The 23,690-nt window shown below is 45.0% G+C and overlaps 1 protein-coding gene across 1 annotated transcript; it reads left to right on the forward strand.

Moving 5' to 3' along the window:
• The first annotated feature begins 2,778 nt into the window (after positions 1-2,778).
• On the forward strand, positions 2,779-23,123 carry LOC136638984 (kyphoscoliosis peptidase-like). The gene is made up of 10 exons (XM_066613008.1): positions 2,779-2,854; positions 9,556-9,597; positions 11,649-11,702; positions 15,302-15,384; positions 17,150-17,258; positions 18,766-18,883; positions 20,103-20,288; positions 20,661-20,851; positions 22,222-22,754; positions 23,049-23,123. Exons 1-10 carry the CDS (start codon positions 2,779-2,781, stop codon positions 23,121-23,123), a joined length of 1,467 nt encoding a protein of 488 aa, XP_066469105.1.
• Positions 23,124-23,690: the final 567 nt, after the last annotated feature.

Below are 23,690 nucleotides of genomic sequence, written 5' to 3' on the forward strand. Positions count from 1 at the left end.
AAGGCCATGCTGCACAGCCTGCCTCCAAGCAGGCCGCTCAGAGGCCAGGGTTTCCCACTTGTTGAGGTCCATTCCTAAGGCCTTCAGATCCCTCTTGCAGATGTCCTTGTATCGCAGCCGTGGTCTACTTGTAGGGCGCTTTCCTTGCACGAGTTCTCCATAGAGGCGATCCTTTGGGATCCAGCCATCATCCATTCTCACGACATGACCGAGCCAACGCAGGCGTCTCTGTTTCAGCAGTGCATACATGCTAGGGATTCCAGCACATTCCAGGACTGTGTTGTTAGGAACTTTGTCCTGCCAGGTGATGCCGAGAATGCGTCGGAGGCAGCGCATGTGGAAAGCGTTCAGTTTCCTCTCCTGTTGTGAGTGGAGAGTCCATGACTCGCTGCAGTACAGAAGTGTACTCAGGACGCAAGCTCTGTAGACCTGGATCTTGGTAAGTTCCGTCAGCTTCTTGTTGGACCAGACTCTCTTTGTGAGTCTGGAAAATGTGGTAGCTGCTTTACCAACGCGTTTGTTTAGCTTGGTATCGAGAGAAAGAGTGTCGGAGATCGTTGAGCCAGTATCTGCATTTTAATCATTGAATACATCGTTGTATTGGAACGGAATGGAACGGAATGGAACGGAATGGAATAGATCGTTGAATACAGTATCTGCATTTTAATTGCAGTTTATGGTGCAATGCCATCCTGTTTGCCTATTTGACTTTCCATGTGTAAACTGAGCACACATTAACCATCTTCTTGGCCAGGATGACTGAACAAATTGGGGACACTTCTCACACAAAGCAGCACACCCCAAAATTCCAACAGAAGCTATCATGACCCTAGGAATTCAACAGGTCATCCCATAAGGTCTTTTCCTCCTGCGATGCCCTGACTGTCATGTATGTCTTCCCTCAAACTCCCATAAGGATTGGCAGCCTGCCAGGGTGATTCCCATACACAGCTCCCTTGGAAACACTGCTTGTGCCATAGTGACACATCAGGCCTCATCAACATCTTTTCTCTATATACCTTCTATAAATAGCTGTACTGTACTGCTTACATATGCAAGGTATAGGGACAAAGTTCATTCCGGGTATGAATGTAACTTTTCCCCAACAAGGAAGCAAAACACCACTCTGTTCCAAAGTGCCCATGAGAGAAATATTCTCCGTAGCAACCCTTCATTGTCCAAAAAAGAATATTCATCGTCAAAGCTCAGCTTCTCCAGGAAAAGGTAACCAGAGCATCTGAACGTGTTGGGTGTTTTTTAAAACTGCAACAGCTTTTGCTAAATGGAAGGATGTGTTCGTGGATAACCCCTGCTAACTGGGTAAGAGGCACTTTTTCAAGTGGGTGGTCCTCTTTTATTTAGCAGGGGGAGAGTAATTGGCCCACCTCACCCCAGCACTGTCTGTTCTAGTGGCTGTCTGCTGGTATTCCTTTGCATTTTTTCAGATTGTGAGCCCTTTTGGGACAGGGAGCCATTAGATATTTGATTTTCTCTGTAAACCGCTTTGTGAACTTTTTGTTGAAAAGCGGTATATAAATACTGTTGTTGTTGTTGTTGTTGTTGTGGATAATTTGATTAGGAGATGGTAAGCTTTGTTGAATGGAAACTCAAGAGACCTGGTAGACAGAAACAAAGTCTAAGTATGAACTAAGGCTGCAAGCCTATGTGCACTTATCTGGGAGTAAATCCCCTTGAAATCAACAGGACTTATTCTGAGTAGACATGCAAATTGTGCTGTAAATGAATGCTGTTCCCCAGCTTCCTTTTGCTACCATCTTCTTCCCATGTCTCTGTTGCTCTAATTGTAGACTGAAAGCTGATCAGGGCAGAGACCTACTTTTACTTTCTAATATGCCATGCACTTTGATGGTGCTGTATACTGCAAGAAAGAAAATCACATATACAATATTGGGATGTAAACAGTCAAATGATTGGTGCTCTTTTTAGCTGGAAAACCAGAGGAAAAATGGCCTTTCATGATGGATTATCTCGCACACAGCAAATTCTACTGGCAATCTTCTGCTTCCCACTGCTGCCCTTCTACCTCTGCTACTTATGTGAGTAGGAAATGTGATATATATATATGTGATCACACTTATGTGAGTAGGAAACGTGTGTATGTGATCACATAGATACAAGATGCTTCAAGGCAAACTCATTTGGGTCCTTAGGATAGGTTGCTAGTATTCTTACGTTGCAGACTACCCAATAAGAAATCTGCAAGGGCATAACTGTGCCATCAGTTAATTATATATTCTCATACCACATGAAACCCTGGGAAGTGTAGTTCTGTGACAGAGGGTAGGAATGTCCTTATAGGGAATTCTCATTACCTCTCTGCACTCTTGGGAGGAAGCTATGAGCCAGTTCAGATTGTATCTGAGCTGGCCCCATCAGCATGTGCTTCAGGAAGTTCATGGACAGGAGCCCCTTTCCCCTTCTAGAGAGCTGATCCCCTTTGAGTTGCCACACCCCTTCTCCTAATCAAGGCACACCAGTTTTTTGACAAGGCACACCATGCTGCTCCCCCGAACTCCCGCGGCCCACCTGCAGACCACTTGTGGCACACCAGTGTGCCATAGCACAGTGGTTGAAAATGGCTGCCTTAGGTATTTGAGTATTGCATGTTTTCTGCAACAAAATCTGTATTAGAGCTCATTAGCTCTACATTTTTTGAGACATCCTGTATACTGGGTGACATGGTTGGGAGGGAGCTAGGTGGGAAGGGCTCAGAGAAGAAGGGAGATATAAATCTGGAAAGAGTTTTTTCAGAGTCCGATGCGTTCTCTATGTAATGATTTTGATATCACTGTAGGTTTTACAAAGGAGGATGAGGGGAAGCCCGACACCTTTGGTGAGTGAAAAATCAAGATCTTGTGCCTTCTCTCTCTTGCCTGCTTCCATCCATGGATTATCCGGATGATTCCTGAATGCTGACCAACTTTAACTTGGGACCTTTGTGGAGTTTTGGAATGAGTACTTGGTGTAACAAATATAAAGCATGGGTATCAAGTATAAAGCCCCCACAGGTAGGGGCTAAGTGGGTGGAATTCTCCAACTGGGTGTACAGTTGACCCCCTCCCCCAAGCTCAAACTAGGACCAGCTCTGGTTTTCAGGTGCGTCCTCCTGGGTGAGCTGCCAGAGAATCACCCCACCACCTCATCAGCACCATGTCTCTGCTGTAAGCCCAGAGGTGTTCTCAGGGATCAGGACCTTGGGATCAGTACCATGAGAGCCCTGGACACAACTCTGCAAAATGTGACCAAGCCCTGATGGCAGCCCTGGTTCAAATGGTGTGTGAGACAATGTTCACACAGAAGAGGGAGGGATGTCCTGAGTCAGGGGTGTCAAAGATAAGGATGTGGCCCCCCAAAACTCTTTATCCATCTCCCTGTGATAATTGGGCTCTCCAAGCACTGGAGGCCACCCTTTTGATGTCACTTCCAGCCCTCAGCAGGCACCATGAATGCTGTTCGGTCCCTTATATGAAACGAGTTTGACACCCCTGTCCTGAGCCTATCTAGTTGTGGGTACAGGGATTCTTGGTGGTGCTACTACTACTACCACTACTACTACTAATAATAATAATAATACAGGTATTTATATACCGCCTTTCTTGGTCGTCAGATTTCTCCTCAGACTTTAATTCAAGGCAGTTTACATAGGCAGGCTATACTAAATCCCAATACGGATTTTTACAATTGAAGAAGGTTCTGTCTTTCAAGAACCACAACATTTCAGATGGATCTTTTACGATCTGGTATCACATTCTGGCCTCCATTTTCCTCCCACACAGGCTGACAGCGGCCAAAGAGCAGGTGGAATAACTCGGCTAGGCTTGTCAGCTTCTTCAAGGTCTCACCGTTCACGGTGCCGGTGGCCTCAAACTGGCAACCTTCAGATGTTATCTTCAGGCAAACGGAGGCTCTACCCTCTAGACCAGACCTCCTGCCCAGTACTCCAGACTATGGAGTACTGCAGCCATTTAAACATGTCCAACAGTTCTCAGGGGAAAGCTGTAGGAACCTTTAAGCTCTGAGGGGGGAGCAGACAAAGTCCCCTGCACTGTTTTCCCTCTTTAAAATACTGCTTTAGCTGAAGTAATTATTGGCTGGTGAAGGGGAAAAGACAGTTCCAATACAGATCAGTCTAGAGGACATCAGAGCAGTAATGGTGGATGATGTTTCCAACAGCTCAAGCTGAAGAAGGAAAGGTGCAAGAAACAGGCAGACAGTCCAGATTTTCAGGTGAGAAATTTGTTGGATCTATTTATGCCCATTTATCACTGCAGCACAATTGTTCTTTTCTATGGCTGTGCATGTCCATTGGCCTGGATTCTGTGTGTCTTAGTGGAGAGACCACCCCCCCCGCCCCAGCTTGGACACCTCACACTTGTGGGGGGGGGGGGAAGGTGGATATAAATATTTAAAAGAAGTAAACTGGAGAGTCTTCTTGGAGGGCATGGCTTCGAGCTCCTTTGATGCCTCAATTTACCTGCTTAGGAGCGAAGATGTTTTCTTGGTGCCCTTCCTGGAGCACTGGGGCTGTCACTGTGTTGCAGAAAATTTTCCCCACAACCAGGAACTTCTGGGAAGGTGATGAGAGACGAAACAGACAGACATGACAAAATGATATAAAAATGCCTAACAAATTTATTTGAAGAAGAAAAGACATCAAAAGCAAAATTACAGGCAAAAAACCCCTCGTAGTATAACCTCTTCTATATGACAGCACAGTCCTAATGCTAATGAACTCCTTCATTCCTCAGCAGTAGACTCAGGACATGCCAGCCAGAGGCCTGCAGAATCCTTCAGAGGTAAGTGGTCTTCTGCAGATCTGTTCTTTCTCCAGCTCTTAGAGAGGTAAGTGGTTTTTTTAGCTCTTTTCTTTTCTCAGAATGTGCCAGCAAAGAAATAACTGCCCAATCCTGGGCTTCCCAGCCCTCAGGGTTGCAGTGGTGCCAACATGGCTACTGCTGCATCCTAAGGGGCTGGGAAGCACCACTGGGGCTACTCAGAGTAAGGGATCTTACGCTCCTTACTCATGTAAACCCCAGGTGGCCCTGCTGGGCCTCCTCAGATCTATGCCCGCTATCGAGCCGGATCTCCCAGACCTGGAGGGGGGTTAGGATATGGCAGCAGGATCTGCTGCCATCTCCACCCCCTCCCTCCCTGTGTCCTCCTCCACCACACCTTCTCCCTGCCCTGGAACGCCTCCCCTTGTCCGGCTTTACCTCTCCCCCACCCAGCACTTCACATAGAGTGCCGGGCAGCAGCCGGCCAGCCTCAGACTGGCACTGGCCCAGTGTGGGCTCGTGCCCAGCATGCTCTGGTGCTGGGCTGGTGCTAATTGCCGTGAGCAATGGAGAGAAGTGAAAAGCGGTGTGCCCCAAGGATCTGTCCTGGGACCGGTGCTTTTCAACCTCTTCATAAATGACCTGGAGACAGGGGTGAGCAGTGAGGTGGCTAAGTTTGCAGACGACACCAAACTTTTCCGAGTGGTGAAGACCAGAAGTGATTGTGAGGAGCTCCAGAAGGATCTCTCCAGACTGGCAGAATGGGCAGCAAAATGGCAGATGCGCTTCAATGTCAGTAAGTGTAAAGTCATGCACATTGGGGCAAAAAATCAAAACTTCTCATATAGGCTGATGGGTTCTGAGCTGTCTGTGACAGATCAGGAGTAAGATCTTGGGGTGGTGGTGGACAGGTTGATGAAAGTGTCGATCCAATGTGCGGCGGCAGTGAAGAAGGCCAATTCTATGCTTGGGATCATTAGGAAGGGTATTGAGAACAAAACGGCTAATATTATAATGCCGTTGTACAAACCAATGGTAAGGTCACACCTGGAGTATTGTGTCCAGTTCTGGTCGCCGCATCTCAAAAAAGACATAGTGGAAATGGAAAAGGTGCAAAAGAGAGCGACTAAGATGATTACTGGGCTGGGGCACCTTCCTTACGAGGAAAGGCTACGGCGTTTGGGCCTCTTCAGCCTAGAAAAGAGATGTCTGAGGGGGGACATGATTGAGACATACAAAATTATGCAGGGGATGGACAGAGTGTATAGAGAGATGCTCTTTACCCTTTTACATAACACCAGAACCAGGGGACATCCACTAAAATTGAGTGTTGGAAGAGTTAGAACAGACAAGAGAAAATATTTATTTACTCAGCATGTGGTTGGTCTGTGGAACTCCTTGCCAGAGGATGTGGTGACGGCATCTGGCCTGGACGCCTTTAAAAGGGGATTGGACAAGTTTCTGGAGGAAAAATCCATTACGGGGTACAAGCCATGATGTGCATGCGCAACCTCCTGATTTTAGAAATGGGCTATGTCAGAAGGCCAGATGCAAGGGAGGGCACCAGGATGAGGTCTCTTGTTATCTGGTGTGCTCCCTGGGGCATTTGGTGGGCCGCTGTGAGATACAGGAAGCTGGACTAGATGGGCCTATGGCCTGATCCAGTGGGGTTGTTCTTATGAGCGTGCCTTATGGCACAATTGCAACAGTGTGTGCCAGGAGTGACTGGCATACATTCTTCAGGATTGGGCCCTGACTCCCTCTTCAGGCTGGTTCCCCCTTATATAGGCCTCTGCCTGAAGCTTCTAGATGAATTCCCTTATTGGTAGGCCTTCTTGCCTTCTCTCAGCCTGGCAGCCTTCACTTCAGGTCCTCTATATTTCACTATAGTTACACGTAACTTTTCAGTATCAACTTCATATCCAGTAATTCTCCAGAAAACATCAGACCAACCAGGAAGCTTTAAGCTCTTTGGGTGTAACATGCTATGGCTTGTGAAACCCTCAGTAAAAGTTGGCTATAATCATGTTTACCAGTTGAGACCAGGACTTAACATAACTTTTCTATTGTTTCCTTTTCCTCTCAGTGGTGTTGATCATGGTGAAAGCAGCAAATGAATTAAGAACAAACAGACTGTCCCATTTCTATCCTAATGGGAATGCCCAATACAAGCATTAAAAAAAATAAATCAGTATCAATCTTAAGACAATTAAATAAAACAACAAGAAAAAGAGAGCCACAAGTAATAGATTAAGAGACAGCAGATTTCACCAAATATGAGTGGAAAAATGGAATCATTTTAGTATCCTGCATTATGCAAAGGTTTTGCTTGCACAGAAAGGTCCTAGGAGGAAAATGACAGGTGGTGAAAGACACATGTGACATTCGCTATGGTTGGATTCACTCGTGGAAACTCAAAGTGTCCCACCACGCCTGCATTGTGATGTGTACAGTGGCTGTATTTGTAGATGGTTTGGGTAATTGTCCTGGGCTGCAAGCCTAACCACACTTTCCTGAGAGTAAGCCCCATTGAACCAAATATGACTTACTTCTGAGTAGACCTGGTAAGGATTGTGCCCCTGGAAAGATAAATGTGTGGTAAATGCAGCATGACCTCTGCAGAGTTCAGAACTGTGGCTTTTGATCTATTCTTGGCTAATAATATACTGAAGTGGATTTGACTGGATAGCAAAGCTATGGACAGTAATTCCGGATCATGTTTCCATCAGATCAAAAGAAAGAAGGGAGTGTTCAAGAAGTAAAAAGTCAGCCCAAATTCACAGGTGAGACATTTGTTGAAATACATTACTATGATTCTCACTTTACAAATGGGTTAGGGAGAGCATATAAGATTTGTATCTTAATATGAATCATATAAGCCATAGTGGGCGTTCTCACTATGGGTCAACTTGTTGGGCCCTTCCTTCCTGTCTTATTTTAAATCCTGTAGTTTTCCATTCTCTTGAGATGTTCTCTTCTTTTTGCATAAGCAGGCCAGACAGTTGAGATACACAGTAATGGACAGCATCCGGATGTGATTTATGATGAACCTGACCAAGGTAGATGGTGTCAGCCGGTGAATGTTGATATATCAATGTTCTAAGCATGATCTTGATAAGGGGGTCACAACTCAGAACAAAATAAACAAGCAAACCCCAAGAACATGGTCTGGAAGTGCCTGGATGTCAGACAAAAATATATTAAAAAGTTAGCGCTGTACTGTGAAACATTCTCCTATTGATTTTCAGTGGTCTTTGGCATCACTTATTTCCTTAGTGGAGGAAAGGGGGAGCCAGCACCAAAACAAGTGGAAGAAACAATGGAGAGCAAGAAAAACAGGCATTAAAAGCAAAAAGTATATTGACAGCCCAATCCTACTTGAGGCTGCTGCCCTATAGAGGTTGGCAACCTTCAGTCTCGAAAGACTATGGTATAAGCCTACAGCACCCAGTATTCCCAGGCGGTCTCCCATCCAGGTACTAACCTGGCCTGACCCTGCTTAGCTTCCAAGATCAGACAAGATCAGGCATGTAGTACAGTGGTGCCATTACAACTCCAGCTGTATACCATGGGGCCAGGGAAGCAGCTGGAGGTCTCCTCAGGGTCAAGGAACTTCAGTTTTCTTACCCCGTGTCAGGCCCCAGCAGCCCCTATGGGTCTGTTTGGATCTGTACCAGCTCAATCACTGATGCAGAAGACCCGTATTGGGCTTCGAGGCCTGGAAGGGGAAAAACCTGAACCTTCCGAGGCCTAAACTGTCCCCTGGTCTGCCCTCCCTTTACCCAGGAACACTTCCATGGTGTTTGCTGGGGATACTCCCCCTTTCCAGGTCCCCAACTGGTGCGGTGGCCCAGCACCAACTGGAGTTGGTCTCCCTGCCACGCTGTCACCCTTCCTGGCTGTCACATTGTGTGAAAAATTGAGTTGAAAGTAACCACAATTTTTTTCCCCACCCTTATTGAATTTTCTTTCTTGAGTCCCTTCGGGGAGAAAGGCGGGGTAGAAATAAAGTTATTATTATTATTATTATTATTATTATTTCTTTACCTTGATTAGTCCTGTATATGATCCCAGCCAATCAGGGATTATGTAGTAAATGGAGTAATAACCCTGTGGTATCTAGCCAAACAGGCTTGTCTGTGGGATGACTTCATGGCAAGCAAGGGCAGTTTAAACTGATAAGCAAAGATTTTTTGCAAAAATTGCAGGACAAAGGTTCTTGGGTAGTGCCAAAATTTTGCAAAAGAAAAAAAAAGTGAGTAATTTTGACTCAGCCCAAATTGTCCTGGCAAAAAGTGGCCTGGCTTTTCAAAGCAGCAAGAAAAATGGGACTTGGAAGTCACATTTTCTGTCTCACTTGTATATATTTTACTATATAGTTGGCTTGACTTCTGCATGTCTATGTTATCTTTTGTTGTTATCCATTTCAGGTGATCATGTCACTGTAGAAATACATCCTAGACACATCACACCTCGGACAGAATATAAGGCCTCCTTTAGAAAAGGTTGGTTCTTGGGGACTTTCAGCATTCGTGACAATTAACTTTCATTAGGTGGTATCTTTGGGGGATTGGACGCATTAACAATCTGTTTTAGTAACTGGTGTACTATATGTACGTTGAGTATGTTTTAACCTGCATGAATTTCGATAATGGTTAAGAGCCAATGCAGAAATTCATTTATGAATTTAAAAAGCATCTGGATTCTTCAGTAGCTCTTGACCACTTGTTTGTTCTCTTTTTTCTTGGAATGTGTGCAGGAATCAAGGTGCTTCCCAGTGTGACGGGGAAGGAGAACAAAGGTAAAACCTTAGTATGGGGATAGATTTAGGCAAGGGAAAGCTGCTATCGTTTAATATCAGGTGAGAAGTCCGGTGTCACCAGTTTACTGACTGAGACCAGACTGCATGGAACACTAAACTGTGTGTATCTTTTTCTTTGATGTACCTAAAGCAGCTGCACAAACTATGATCTGGAAAGGAAGGCTAGCACTTGGGATGGGGAACAGGACCGGACAGAAGAAGGGACATACATTCTTACCCTTTCCTGCTCCAGCTGTTTTTCCACTCAAGAGCCCCAACTGTTTTTTGCCATGTACTGGAAAATCCATTGTCTTTCCCCCCCGGATGGTGAAAAGCAACAAGGGGTTGCTTTGAAGTAGAACCACTGCTGAAAGTGAGAGGATTATAAAAGCCCATCTCCCAAGAACCACTCTTCCATGGCACGTTGCTAAGGAAAATGTGACTTTGGAGGTGGTGGTGAGAATCTACGTCCCTGTAAAGCTTTGGTTCTCAAACTCCTTGGGACTGAGATCCGAGATAAGTGTATGTGGGGGTGGGGCAAAAGCAGCAGGATGATCCCCAGGATTGTAATGCTACTGAAGCTGATGAGGGGTGACTTTCACTTACCTGAGCCAGCTCCTGCCTCCTGGGAGTGTGGGGAGACTTGCAAAAGCTTCTGCAGGAGCTGGCTCAGATAAGAGAAAACCCTGCAGAAAACTCTCCCGGAGCTGGCTCAGGTAAGTGAAAATCACCCCTGATCAGCCCTGGCAGTGGCACGATTCTGGGGACTGTGCTACTGCCTTTGCCTTTTCCTGCCCCCATCCCTTAAAGGGACAGAGGCAGAGTTTCTCAGGTTGGTGTGTCGCAACGCCTCAGTTTGAGAACCTCTGCTGTAAAGTTTTTCTGTTGCCATCTGGTGGCTAAAAAGGGAAAATAGTTGCATGTTAAGTATTAGTAATGTTAAGCATTAGTGAACATGGCTCCTCACCCACTGGAGTGAGGTGGAAAGGGAAGACCAGAGATAGAGAAGGGTTGATTCTTCAAGGAAGTGGTGCTACAGAAACCTACTTAATGTTGCCCAGTCCAGACCCTGAGATGTTGAGGCAAAAAACAAATCTTAAGAAAACTGAAGGGCGCAATTCTAACCCATTTTCCAGCACTGACATAAGGGCAATGCAGCTCAGAGGTAAGGGAACAAACATGCCCTTGCTTTGAGGAGGCCTCCTTGAGTGCCATCCAACTGCAGGATGCAGCACATGTCCCATTGAAACAGCTATGCCAGTGTTAAAAGTGGGTTAGGATTTGGGCCTAAAAGAGTCTGATCAAGACATCACTTCTTGTGGTGTTCATTTGCATGTTTCTGTTGTCCCACAGAGGCTTCAGTCCAAAATTGGTAATTGGTACCAAAAAAATTTTTGGTAATTTTTAAAGGAATTTAAATCTCTGAAAAACCAGATGAAATGACATGAGTGTACCTACCATCATTACTAGGGTATTTGCGTCCTGGACAATTGTGTCCTGGTCAAATGAGTCTCGGTCAATGACATCCCTGGGCATTTGCATCTGGTGTGGGTTTTTTGCATCCTGGACATTTGCATAGCTGGGCAACAAATATGCCCTGTTATATATCCTAAGCCTCTTATCCCAGCCCTAACCCTAACCGTAACCCTGCCTTTGTGTTTTAAAAAAGAAAAAGTTCATGTAATATAAATATACTTATATTGGGACACAAATGTCTGGGACGCAAAAAGATCAGGCGCCAATGTCTAATACCAGGAGGCATTTGAACAGTTTTTTAAAATTTGATTATTACAATGTACACGCTTTCTTGCATCTGGCTTTATTATGTTTTCTTCAAAGTATGACTATTGTATGAGGTCTGATAGTTGTAGACTGAGCATTATGGTAAAGCAAGATTTTCAAATAAGACTGTTTCCCTGCACATCTGGTAAATTCGGACTGGATTTGGCCAGTCCTGTATGAGGGTAAGCAAAGTAACCAGCTGTTGTCATGTGCATTCCTTCTGCAAACTTGCTTCTGATCATCTCAGCCCAACTGTGATCATTCTGCAGGCTTTCAAGAGGATGAAGACGAGAAACCATCTGTTGGGGAACAAGGCTTGTTTGGTAAGTATTAGCTGCACTGTGCTTTTGCCTCATGTTACCAGGGGAACCCTCAACATGAGCCCCCAGATATTGTGCCCTCTGGCCAACAGACAAGGGAGGATGCATTGGAACTGAGGAAAGCTTTAGCAATCAGAGATGATAGAGAGTTGTCAAACATGTTTTACTTTAAAGCCAGGTGTTGCATTGTGAAACACTTTCTATAGGTGCTTCTATAAGGAAGCATTGCTGTCAGATGTGCAAACTCCTCCCACCCTCACTCTTTGACTAGTTGAAGAAATAGAATATCATGGAAAATCAATTTGCATCCCTACAAGGGGTCACAAGTCCCCTTGGGAATGGGAGGATAATCCCCATGGAAACTTGCCCACCCTCTGAGATCGCCTAGGGAAGCCCTGTTGTGTGTGCCATTACTTTTGAAGGTGCAGTTGGTGGCAAAAGGTGATACCAAACATGTAAAACTCATTTCTGGATGACATCAGGATGCTCCCCTCCATGCCACTGTTCCACAGCATCCTTAAAATGCTTTTGTTGCAAGAAGGCTTTCTTTGATCTATTTCTGTTACTGACTGTATGCTGAATGTAATATGTCACAGTCTATGTCAGATGTTTTTTGAGTTTGTCATTATTTTGACTGGCTCTGTGTTTTTTAACTGATATCTGGCAACATAGATGGATTCTGTTTTGTTAAGTTTTCTTTTTATTGCTTTTTGCTTTGTTGTTTTATTTTTTTGTAAGCTGCTTTGCAGTGGTGATCCTGACCCCTGTACTGGCTGGGGCCACAACTGCAGGCTGCTGCTCCACCCACTGGCCAAACTACCACCCCCCCCCCACCAGTGGACTGCCACTCCCTGCCTCCCATCTGGAGGCCCAGGGAGGCTGCACACACCCACCTTGACCCTCCGAAAGGCCTCGGAGGGCCCCCCAAAAATCACTTCCAGTTTCATGGAGGAAACTGGAAGTAACATTTTCAAGCCCTTACTAGGCCTTCTGAGGGCGGTGAGACTTCCCTGGCTCTAAGAAGGCCTTCTAATGGCCAAAAAATGTCACTTCTGGTTTCTTATGTGAAACCGGAAGTGATTTTTTTTGGCCTTCCGAGGCCTTTACAAGGACTTTGGAGGGTCGGGGAGGCCTACGCTGCTTCCTCAACCCTCAGAACACCTCTGGGACTTGAGTTCCTGAGTGGCGCAAGGGGGGCACCATGGGGGGGTGGATGGTAGCACAGTACCCCCCCAGCCTGGTGCGCAGTGCTTTTATCCCCCTTGCACTTCCTCAGGTACACCACTGCTGCTTTGGACTTAAGGATAGAAAAAGTGAGATAATATTTTTAGAGAAGAAAATATAAATTACAGACTTAAGAACATAAGAACAGCCCCACTGGATCAGGCCATAGGCCCATCTAGTCCAGCTTCCTGTATCTCACAGCAGTCCACCAAATGCCCCAGGGAGCACACCTGATAACAAGAGACCTGCATCCTGGTGTCCTCCCTTGCATCTGACATAACCCATTTCTAAAATCAGGAGGTTGCACATACACATCATGGCTTGTAACCTGTAATGGATTTTTCCTCCAGAAACTTGTCCAATCCCCTTTTAAAGGCATCCAGGCCAGATGCCGTCACCACATCCTGCGACAAGGAGTTCCACAGATCAACGACATACTGAGTAAAGAAATATTTTCTTTGTCTGTCCTAACCCGCCCAACACTCAATTTGAGTGGATGTCCCCTGGTTCTGGTGTTATGTGAGAGTGTAAAGAGCACCTCTCTATCCATTTTATCCTTCCCATGCATAATTTTGTATGTCTCAATCATGTCCCTCCTAAGGCATCTCTTTTCTAGACTGAAGAGGCCCAAACGCCGTAGCCTTTCCTCATAAAGAAGGTGCCCCAGCCCAGCAATCATCTTAGTTGCCTTCTTTTGAACCTTTTCCATTTCCACTATATCTTTTTTGAGATGCGGCGACCAGAACTGGACGCAATACTCCAGGTGTGACCTTACCATCGATTTGTACAATGACATTATAATATTAGCTGTTTTGTTCTCAATACCTTTTCTAATGATCCCAAGCATAGAATTGGCCTTCTTTACTGTCGCCACACATTGGGTCGACACTTTCATCGACTTGTCCACCACCACCCCAAGATCTCACTCCTGATCTGTCACAGAGAGAACACATTAGCCTATATGTAAAGTTTTTATTTTTTGCCCCAATGTGCATGACTTTACACTTACTTACATTGAAACGCACCTGCCATTCTGCTGCCCATTCTGCCAGTTTGGAGAGATCCTTCTGGAGCTCCTCACAATCACTTCTGGTCTTCACCACTCAGAAAAGTTTGGTGTCGTTTGCAAACTTAGCCTGCTCAACCCTGTCTCCATGTCATTTATGAAGAGGTTGAAAAGCACTGGTTCCAAAACAGATCCTTGGGGCACACCGCTTTTCACCTCTCTCCATTGTGAAAATTGCCCATTGACATCCACTCTCTGTTTCCTGGTCTTCAGCCAGGTCTCAATCCAGGAGAGGACCTGCCCTCTGATTCCCTGACTGGAGTTTTTTCAGTAGCCTTTGGTGAGGGACCGTGTCGAACGCCTTCTGAAAGTCCAGATATATAATGTCTATGGGTTCTCCCGCATCCACATACCTTTTCAAAGAATTCTAAAAGGCTTGTCAGGCAAGACTTACCCTTACAGAAGCCATGCTGATTCTCCCTCAGCAAGGCTTGTTCGTCTATGTGTTTTGAGATTCTATCTTTGATGAGGCATTCCACCATCTTACCCAGTATAGATGTTAGGCTGACTGGCCTATAGTTTCCCGGGTCCCCTCTCTTTCCCTTTTTAAAGATTGGCATGACATTTGCTATCCTCCAATCCTCTCGCACTGTGGCCGTTTTGAGGGACACGTTGCATATTTTAGTCAAGAGATCAGCATCTTCATTCTTCAATTCCTTAATAACTCTTGGGTGGATGCCATCAGGGCCCGGTAACTTATTGATCTTTAATTTATCAATGAGGTCTGAAACATCTTCTCTTTTAACCTCTATCTGACTTAATTCCTTGGTCAGGAGGGGCCATCTGGGTAGCAGTATCTGCCCAAGGTCTTCTGCCGTGAAGACAGGTGCAAAGAACTCATTTAATTTCTCTGCCATCTCTAAGTCTCTTTTTATTTCCCCTTTCCCTCCCTCACCATCCAGAGGGCCAACTGCTTCTCTGGCGGGTTTCCTGCTTCTAACATATTTGAAGAAGCTTTTATTATTCCCCTTAATGCTGCTGGCCATGTCTTCCTCATAGTCTCTCTTGGCTTCCCATATCACTGTCTTACATTTCTTTTTCCACAGTTTATGTTCCTTTTTATTCTCCTCATTAGGGCAAGACTTCCATTTACGGAAGGAAGCTTCCTTTCCCTTTACAGCCTCTCTAACTTGGCTGGTTAGCCATGCAGGCACCCTCCTGGACTTAGTTGAGCCCTTCTTCCTTTGCGGTATACACTTCCGCTTTTTGATTCCACATGCTAAAGCTCCCTGAAGCCTACATTTGCTTTATCATGAGTTCTTTCCCTGGGTATATTCTGATTCTAGAATTAATGTTTGATGTTTGTTTCCAGCTTATCCATGGGATAAATCCAGCCTGAAATCAATGCCAATAGACTTGCGACAGTTTAAGAAACTGGATGCCTATGCAGCAAAGGTAAGTCATAAGCTGTATCTTATTATGAAATGGGCACCCCAATGCACTTTTTCTTCCTGCGTGGCAATGCAGAGGCACCAACATGGTGTCTGCTGTATCCCATGGAGAAGTTTAAGCATACTGAGAACTCCTTAGGACAGTGGTACTCAAACTTTTCCAGCCAGTGACTCCCTTGACCCCTGTGGCTGTTGGCCATGACTCCCCATCATGTTCCTAAGGGCTGGAAGTGACATCATTAAACAGGAAGTGGCCAGAAATATTAACTATATTAAATATAATATTTATTATAATATATTAAATATTAAATATATATTAGCTATATTAATATTAATTATATTAATCATATCATTAATTAAATGCAGATCTTAAAAATATATTATTAATACACAGCAATATACATGCTTTATAAATGATCAGCTGCTTATCACTGTTGGAGACAGGATGCTGGAGTAGGTAGATTTTGTCTGGTCCAGGAGGACTCATTTTTTAAAACTTTGTAAGCATACCAATAGAATTGTTTTATCAAATGAACTTTGTGAACAACCAGTCTGACCAACATTACACACACACACCCCTGTGGACCCCAATCCAACTAATCATTTCTCCCATTCTCCTTGGGTAGGACTGAACCCTTTATTAATTTAATGAAATTAAATTTTTCCAGCAGCTGGTGGGGAAAACAAAAATTGACCATGAAAATATATCAGAGCTGATAAGGGTTTGGTTAGGAAGCTGATTTGTCTCCTATACTAGGAGATGCACAGCTCAAGCCTATGCATGTCTACTCAGAAGTAAGTCCCATTAGAGTCAATGGGGCTTACTCCCACAAAAGTGTGGATAGGATTGGGCTGGCAATCACTTCATCAATGGCTGATAAGTATTCCCTTCAAATAGCAAGATTCATCACTTTAAAAATACAGCCTTTCCTCTTCAGGCAAACAACAAGATTAATAAATCACTTTAAAAACTACCCTTTTTCTTCTCCTGGCCAAGTAAAGTGTGTGCTTGTCTCTCCCCTTCCCCCTTCGCCAACTGCATGGAAGCAACTTTAAGAGTCCTGATGACTGGTAAAATAGGAAGCGTTTTATTTGGGGAGGGGGAGGAAAGCGGGAAGGTTTGGAGATCGAAAGGGGGGAGTGGAAGAGGGAGGGGGTTGAAAAGAGATTTCACTTTGATGAGAAGTGATCCCAGGCTGGGAACTAGGAACCAACTAGACAAGGATCAGCAAGGGTTAAGGACTGCAAGCCGAGCATGCTCAGTACTTGCCAGATGGGGGTTGGAGTTGAAGAGCTTTGGAAATAACATGCAGCGAACACAGAAGGCTGCAGCCTCAGAGTGGAGGGAGAAGAGGGTGGGGTGGCAGCAGCAGTTTCTTCTGCTTTCAACTTCCGTTTCTTCTGCTTTAAAAAAAGCGCAGAGGACGGGCAGAAGATGGGTTCATATTCTGCCCAGGGTTGTGACTGTATCACTGCGAGAGGACATCCCCTCCCCTTTGAGTTCCTGGTGCCGCCCTAAAGCGACGCGCCTCACAGTTTAAATAACACTGCCTTAGGGTAAGGGAACATTTGATCATAAATATGGACAAAAGTGAAGAGTTTCTTACCATCAGATGCATCCTGTCAAATAACCAGGACAAGATATTGGGAGAATGAGGATTAAGGCTGCAATTCTTCGTGTACTTACATGTGTGTAAGCCCCCCTGAATATTGTGCTGTAAAGGCAGGAACTGGGTAGAACTCAGAATGTGTATACTCTTTACAAACAGGTGAGTGCCAGGAGCAGCGTGGAAAGTCTGGTGAGTGTCCTGCTCCAAGAGGCCCACAGCGACCTGGAGAAAGTTCGAGCCATTTGGATGTGGATTTGCCATCATATAGGTGGGTGAGGTTACCACCGTTTTCACAATAGAAGTTCCATGCATAGCACCCAGGCCATTAACAGGTGGCACTTGCTTCTATCACTTCACCTCACTGCCAGGGGGAAGCTTCACTTGCTGAACTTCTGCCACAAAGTGTCTGCAAAGTAATAGTTTTATTAGTAGAATAATTCCAACTGTTTATTTGAAATTGTCAATTGTTTTCAACTGATCTCCTAAGGTTATGGTCCGCAATGCCATGCCTGTGTGGGGTGTTGCCTAGCTCACCATTTCCTGTTGAATCTACACTGCTTTCCCCATCTCTTCCTCCTGTCCTGCACAACCATTGCAGCTTCTGTATGTCCTGTGCAGCTTGTACTGTAGCTGTGACGTGACCATATAAAGTTGCAAGAGCTCTGCTTAATCTCACTATCCCCTTCCCAGTTTCCCTATGTTAGCCCCACTATATTAGCAAACAATGGAGGTTGTCCATGACTTTGTGTGCCTTGGCTCAACGATCTCCGATACTCTTTCTCTCGATACTGAGCTAAACAAACGCATCGGTAAAGCAGCTACCACGTTTTCCAGACTCACAAAGAGAGTCTGGTCCAACAAGAAGCTGACAGAACATACCAAGATCCAGGTCTACAGAGCTTGAGTCCTGAGTACACTTCTGTACTGCAGCGAGTCATGAACTCTCCGCTCACAACAGGAGAGGAAACTGAACGCTTTCCACATGCGCTGCCTCCGGCACATTCTCGGCATCACCTGGCAGGACAAAGTTCCTAACAACACAGTCCTGGAACATGCTGGAATCCCTAGCATGTATGCACTGCTGAAACAGAGACGCCTGCGTTGGCTCGGTCATGTCGTGAGAATGGATGATGGCCGGATCCCAAAGGATCTCCTCTATGGAGAACTCGTGCAAGGAAAGCGCCCTACAGGTAGACCACAGCTGCGATACAAGGACATCTGCAAGAGGGATCTGAAGGCCTTAGGGATGGACCTCAACAAGTGGGAAACCCTGGCCTCTGAGCGGCCCGCTTGGAGGCAGGCTGTGCAGCATGGCCTTTCCCAGTTTGAAGAGACACTTTGCCAACAGTCTGAGGCAAAGAGGCAAAGAAGGAAGGCCCATAGCCAGGGAGACAGACCAGGGACAGACTGCACTTGCTCCCGGTGTGGAAGGGATTGTCACTCCCGGATTGGCCTTTTCAGCCACACTAGATGCTGTGCCAGAACCACCTTTCAGAGCGCGATACCAGAGTCTTTCGAGACTGAAGGTTGCCAATACAAAAATTAGCAAAGGCAGAAGAATTGCCTGGCACCCAATCCTATCAGCTTGATAATAGAGAACATCAGCTGCAGGCACATATGGACACTCATTTTTTTCTCATCGTTCGTGATTGATCAGTTGATTAATCAGTGAGATTAAGCAGTTTAAGTTTGTCCCCAAGTGCTGCAGCTGTAGTCTCTTATCAACTCTATACTGTAGGTGGTGACCCATTTCATGAGTTCCCTTGTTCTTCCAGAATATGACGTGAAAGCCTATCATAATGAAGCTGAGAGGTCTTGTGAACCCGCTGATGTCCTTCGGTCTGGAAAGAGTGTTTGCGCTGGATATGCTGGACTCTTTGAGAAAATGTGCAGGTAATTGGCACCCTGCCTGATGGGGTAGTCATAGAAATGACCAGTCAGCTTTTCAGATCAATCACAACACTCATTTTTGCCCCCGCATTTGTTCCATTTTTTGTCTGCAATTGATTTTTGGTTCCTCTAAATATATTGAGTCGTATCAAAGCATATTCAGATGTATCCAGGATTTGCCCAAAGCATCGAGAGAGAGCTGTGAATACTTGGTATGTTAAAAAAAATCCAAATTCTGCCCCACAGTCACCAAAATCCTGTGCCATAAAAAGGAAAAAGCTATAGTTTTTAGTGTTCCAGTGTTTTTGTTTGTTATTTTGCTGAGATAGTTATTGGAACTGTTTTACTGAAAATGAAGTACACATTGTGTCTTGGCATCCGCTGGGGTTCCGTTCCCAGAACCTCTGAGGATGCTGAAAATCACGTTAAATGAAATCAGTTTTTAAAAAACCGAAGTCCCTTTACGCAGTGGTTTAAAAAAATAGCCTCACTTACCATTGTAATGCAAGAGAGTGGTAGCAGGCAGGCAATCAATCAACAGTTTAGTTTCAGTTCACTTTGAGGCAAGCGATTCCTCCCTCCCCCTCCCCAAGCCGAGGAAAGAATGCAAAGAGGATGCAAAGTAAAGGTGATAATCAATTTGGATTATTCTTTGCATGTGCTCCAGGAGGAAAGGGGGGTCGCTAGCCTTGGAGTGAATTGAAACTAAGCTGTTGATTGATTGATTGCCTACCTCTGCCACTCTCCTGCATTACAATGGTAACCAAGGCTGAGTAAAGGGATGTTTTTCCTTTAATTTATGGGGCCCTTCTGATTGCATTAAGATAAAACCATGGTGAAAAAAAAATCCATGGGTAATTACGTTATACCTGTAAATCATTTTGTAATGATTTATACTATGACCTGTATTCATTATGCGTATCAAAGAATTTTCCATAGAGTGCCTTATCTGACATCATACTGAATATTCAGATCCTTCTGGTCATGGATAGCATAGCGCTGAAGCCTTTCCTCAACCTCCAGAAATCTAACTCAGCCCCCCCTTCTTTCCCAGTGTGTTGCTTATACATTTTTCAAACCTCGCTTTCTTGTCATAAGAACTAGGAACTTACTTTTGCCAAAATGTCTGCTGCTGCCTGACTCTGCTCCCAGACACAGTTTTTGCGTTGTCATGTTGTCATCATGATATATATATGTTTCTGAATCTCCTTCTTGCCCTCAGTATTGCAGGGATAGAATGCAAACAATTATCAGGTTATTCCAAAGGATATTCCTACAGAATAGGAAAACGTTTTAAAGATACTGATCATGCCTGGAACGCTGTTTACCTTGATGGAAAGTGGCACCTTTTGGACAGCACCTGGGGAAGTGGCAGTGTGGATGGCTCTTGCAGCAAGTTCACATTCAGGTATGTTGTTACGCAGTAGAAAGACCAGTTACAGGGCAAGTTGCTGTTAAATTTACCTTGTTTGTTCATTTGTTGGGCTTCCTTGCCAAGGGATTGCAATTGCTACAGTGGCACTTGAGGCATTGTCCTGCCTAGCCATTTTGGGGGCACAGTCTTTGTCCCTTTGGTGGGACAATAGCTGGAGGTAATGGGTTAAATATCTTCTACCACCCCCCTTGACTATTCCAAGGGGCTAAAACAAAGACCCTCACCACTCCATTAGATGGTGAATAAATACGTAGTTTGGGTCTCAGCATATAACCTATTTATTTCTGCTGCTCATTTAAGATATATTATGAAGCACTGCAGTATTTTACTTTCTCTTTGTTGCAGATACGATGAGTTTTACTTCCTTACCCATCCTGCTCTGTTTATTAATAATCACTTCCCAGAAGACCAGAGGTGGCAGCTTCTGAAACCATCTCTGACACTGCAGCAATTTGAACACAATGTGCGGTATAGTCCCGACTTTTACACAATAGGGCTGGTTGCCGCATCCCCCAAAACAGCAGTCATTGAAACAGGTAAAATGAACAGAAAGCTTTCTGTATCTTTTCCTTTTATGAGCCCAGCTGCTCTGGGACAGCGGTTCCCAAACTTCTGCTCAGAAGTTGGGAACCACCTGAGTCTTTGCAGGAGTGGGAGGATGGTTGTAATGTGATTCCAGAACGATGATGCTGCCAGGGACAGAAGGGATTTTTTTTTTCTTACTCCTGGCAGTGCTGGTGGAGCCACGCAGACATCTCCGCAGGGCTCCCCAAGCCTCAGAAAGAATGAAAATATTGTTGTTGTTGTTATTATTGTTATTATTATTGTTGTTGTTATTGTTGTTGTTATTATTAACAGTATTTATATACCGCTGTTCAACTAAAAGTTCACAAAGCGGTTTACAGAGAAAAATCAAATAACTAAAGGGCTCCCTGTCCCAAAAGGGCTCACAATCTAAAAAGATGCCAAGGAATACCAGCAGACAGCCACTAGAACAGACAGTGCTGGGGTGAGGTGGGCAATTGGAACCCACTTCTGGTGCTGCTGGGTTAAATAAAAACAAATTCTTCAGTCCCTGGCAGCAGCTTGATCCTGGGGATTGTGTTGTTGCCATCTCCTTGCCCTGCCCCACCCCACGCATTAAGGGGGCAGAGATTAGCACTTCCCTGGCTGGTGGATCATGATGCATCAGTTTGGGAACCATTGCCCTAGTAAATTAATAGTGCAATCTTATGCATGTCTACTCAAAAGTGACAGCTATTGTGTTCAATGCGGCTGACTCCTAGGAAAGTGTATAGAACTGTAGACTTACTCCAAAGTGAAGCAGTGAAACTGAATAGGCCAGTGAAGGTGAGTGTCCTGTGCCAACCTGTTATATACCTCAGTCAGCCTCATGGATGGGCTTGCCCTTGATCTGGGCCCCCTGAGACTGAGCTATATGTCCTGAGTTAGGCCAAGTCTATATTACAGACTGACTGCCCAATCCTCACCAAAATCAGCTTGGGGCATTGAGGCGTTTACAGCAGCAGAACTGTACTGTATTCTGCTGTTCCATTGGAGGCCGTTTTGAGTACACCGCTGCACAATGCTGTGATGCTGCAACCTTGCCACTGGAGCCCTTCATACCTGCCAGAGCTGGTAAGCCACCAATGGGGGGCAGGGGGTGGGAAGATTGGGGGTGGGGATCAGGACCTCAGGAGGGCATTTCGTGAGTGTATTTACCTTTCTTTTTCTGAAATGGTAGAACAGAAACAGTGAGGCAACAGGACTCTTTGACCTGCCTTGACAGTCCCTGTACATTAGATAAGCTCCATCATGTCAAAGCAGCTGATTCACCAAGAAAGGTGTTTATGGAACAGGTTTTGCAGCTATTAACTGGAGGAAATCTTTTGTTATTTTTTCACAGAAAATGGCAAAGCCACTGTTCTCATTGAGAGTCGTTCTCCAGCCCTCTTCCTGTGTAACTTGAATGGGGTAAAGGAAAGCTGTTTGATTATGCTTCAGAAGAATGGGGTGAAGCTGGAAGTGTACCCCCAACATACAGGAACCCACAGTTTGCAGATCTTTGCCAAACCCCCGAAAGACAAGAAGGAGAACTACCACCATGTGTTAGATTACTCCCTGGAGTGTAGCTCTGTGGATAAAAGCACCTTTTTGCCCAAAGCTCTCATCCAGCCTGTGGGGCCCAGCTGGCTTTCAGAGGAGAGTGGGATCCTGAATGCCTGGCCCACCAGCCCAATTATTCACACTGACGATGGGCGCTGCATTGTCACATTCACTCGGAGTCAAGATCTGGACTTCTTTGCCACACTGGACTGTGATACCAGCCCTGTGCCAGAGAGTACAAGGAGGCGTCACATCTGGAAAACCTGCCGAGGAGACCTGGCAGAATTAAGAATTCACCTCCCTCATGCTGGCGACTTTGCCCTGCACATCTGGGCAAAGAAAAAATCTGAATCATGTGCCAATCACTGTGCCCTTAGCTACCTCCTCTCCTGCCAAAACAAGAGTGTTTTGTGGCCGTGTTTCCCACAAAGTTACACAAACTGGGAGGACGGCTTTGAGCTGGTGGCACCCCTTGCTGGTGTCCTGCCAACCAACCGTGAAGTGCAATTCAAACTCAGGCTGCCTGGTGTAGCGAAGGCATCTGTTGAATGTAGAAAGACATACCCACTGACTCTAAGTCAAGATGGTTTCTGGGAGGGAGCTTGTCACACTTCAGGTGCCTCAAAGGTGATAGTCCTACTATCCAAAAATGCTGATAATACCTCCTGGTACGTGCTGGAGTACAAAGTGGAGCTGTACTAGCTCACAGAGGACAGGTTCCTAAACAAGGGCTTTTTGCCCATGTTTTGTGAACCACCGAACTCCAAACTGATGCAGAACATCAGGATTGGATAGGTGGTCTACAAGACATGGTCAAAAATGGTCACTGTTACGTACTCTGTAAATAAAATAAAAATATCTCATATATATTTTTCAGCAAGGTCTAAAAACATTTTTATTTCATTTAGTGTTCAGTATAACCCGTATTTGTACTTGAATACTTTATACTAGTTGCTTTTTTTTCTTTTTACTTTTCTGATGTTGCTATTATTAGCCTTACTTCTAGCTGAATTATTTATTAAATTGAATTTGCAGACCCAAATTGTTTTTTTTAAATATATATTGGATGTTTTTATGATTGTTTTTATGTTTCCTAAAAATTCTGTAAGCCACCTTGGGCATTTTCTTCAGCAAGGGAAAAGCAGGGAAGAAATTGTTTAAATAAACAAACAATGTAAATAGCTCCTCTGAATACCAGGATTAGTTTTGTTAAAATATATCCAGATATATCCTGTGACATTTGTTTCTCCAGCTCAGTCACCTGAAGCA

This window comes from Tiliqua scincoides, chromosome 2 (assembly GCF_035046505.1).
Source record: "Tiliqua scincoides isolate rTilSci1 chromosome 2, rTilSci1.hap2, whole genome shotgun sequence".
NCBI lineage: Eukaryota > Metazoa > Chordata > Lepidosauria > Squamata > Scincidae > Tiliqua > Tiliqua scincoides.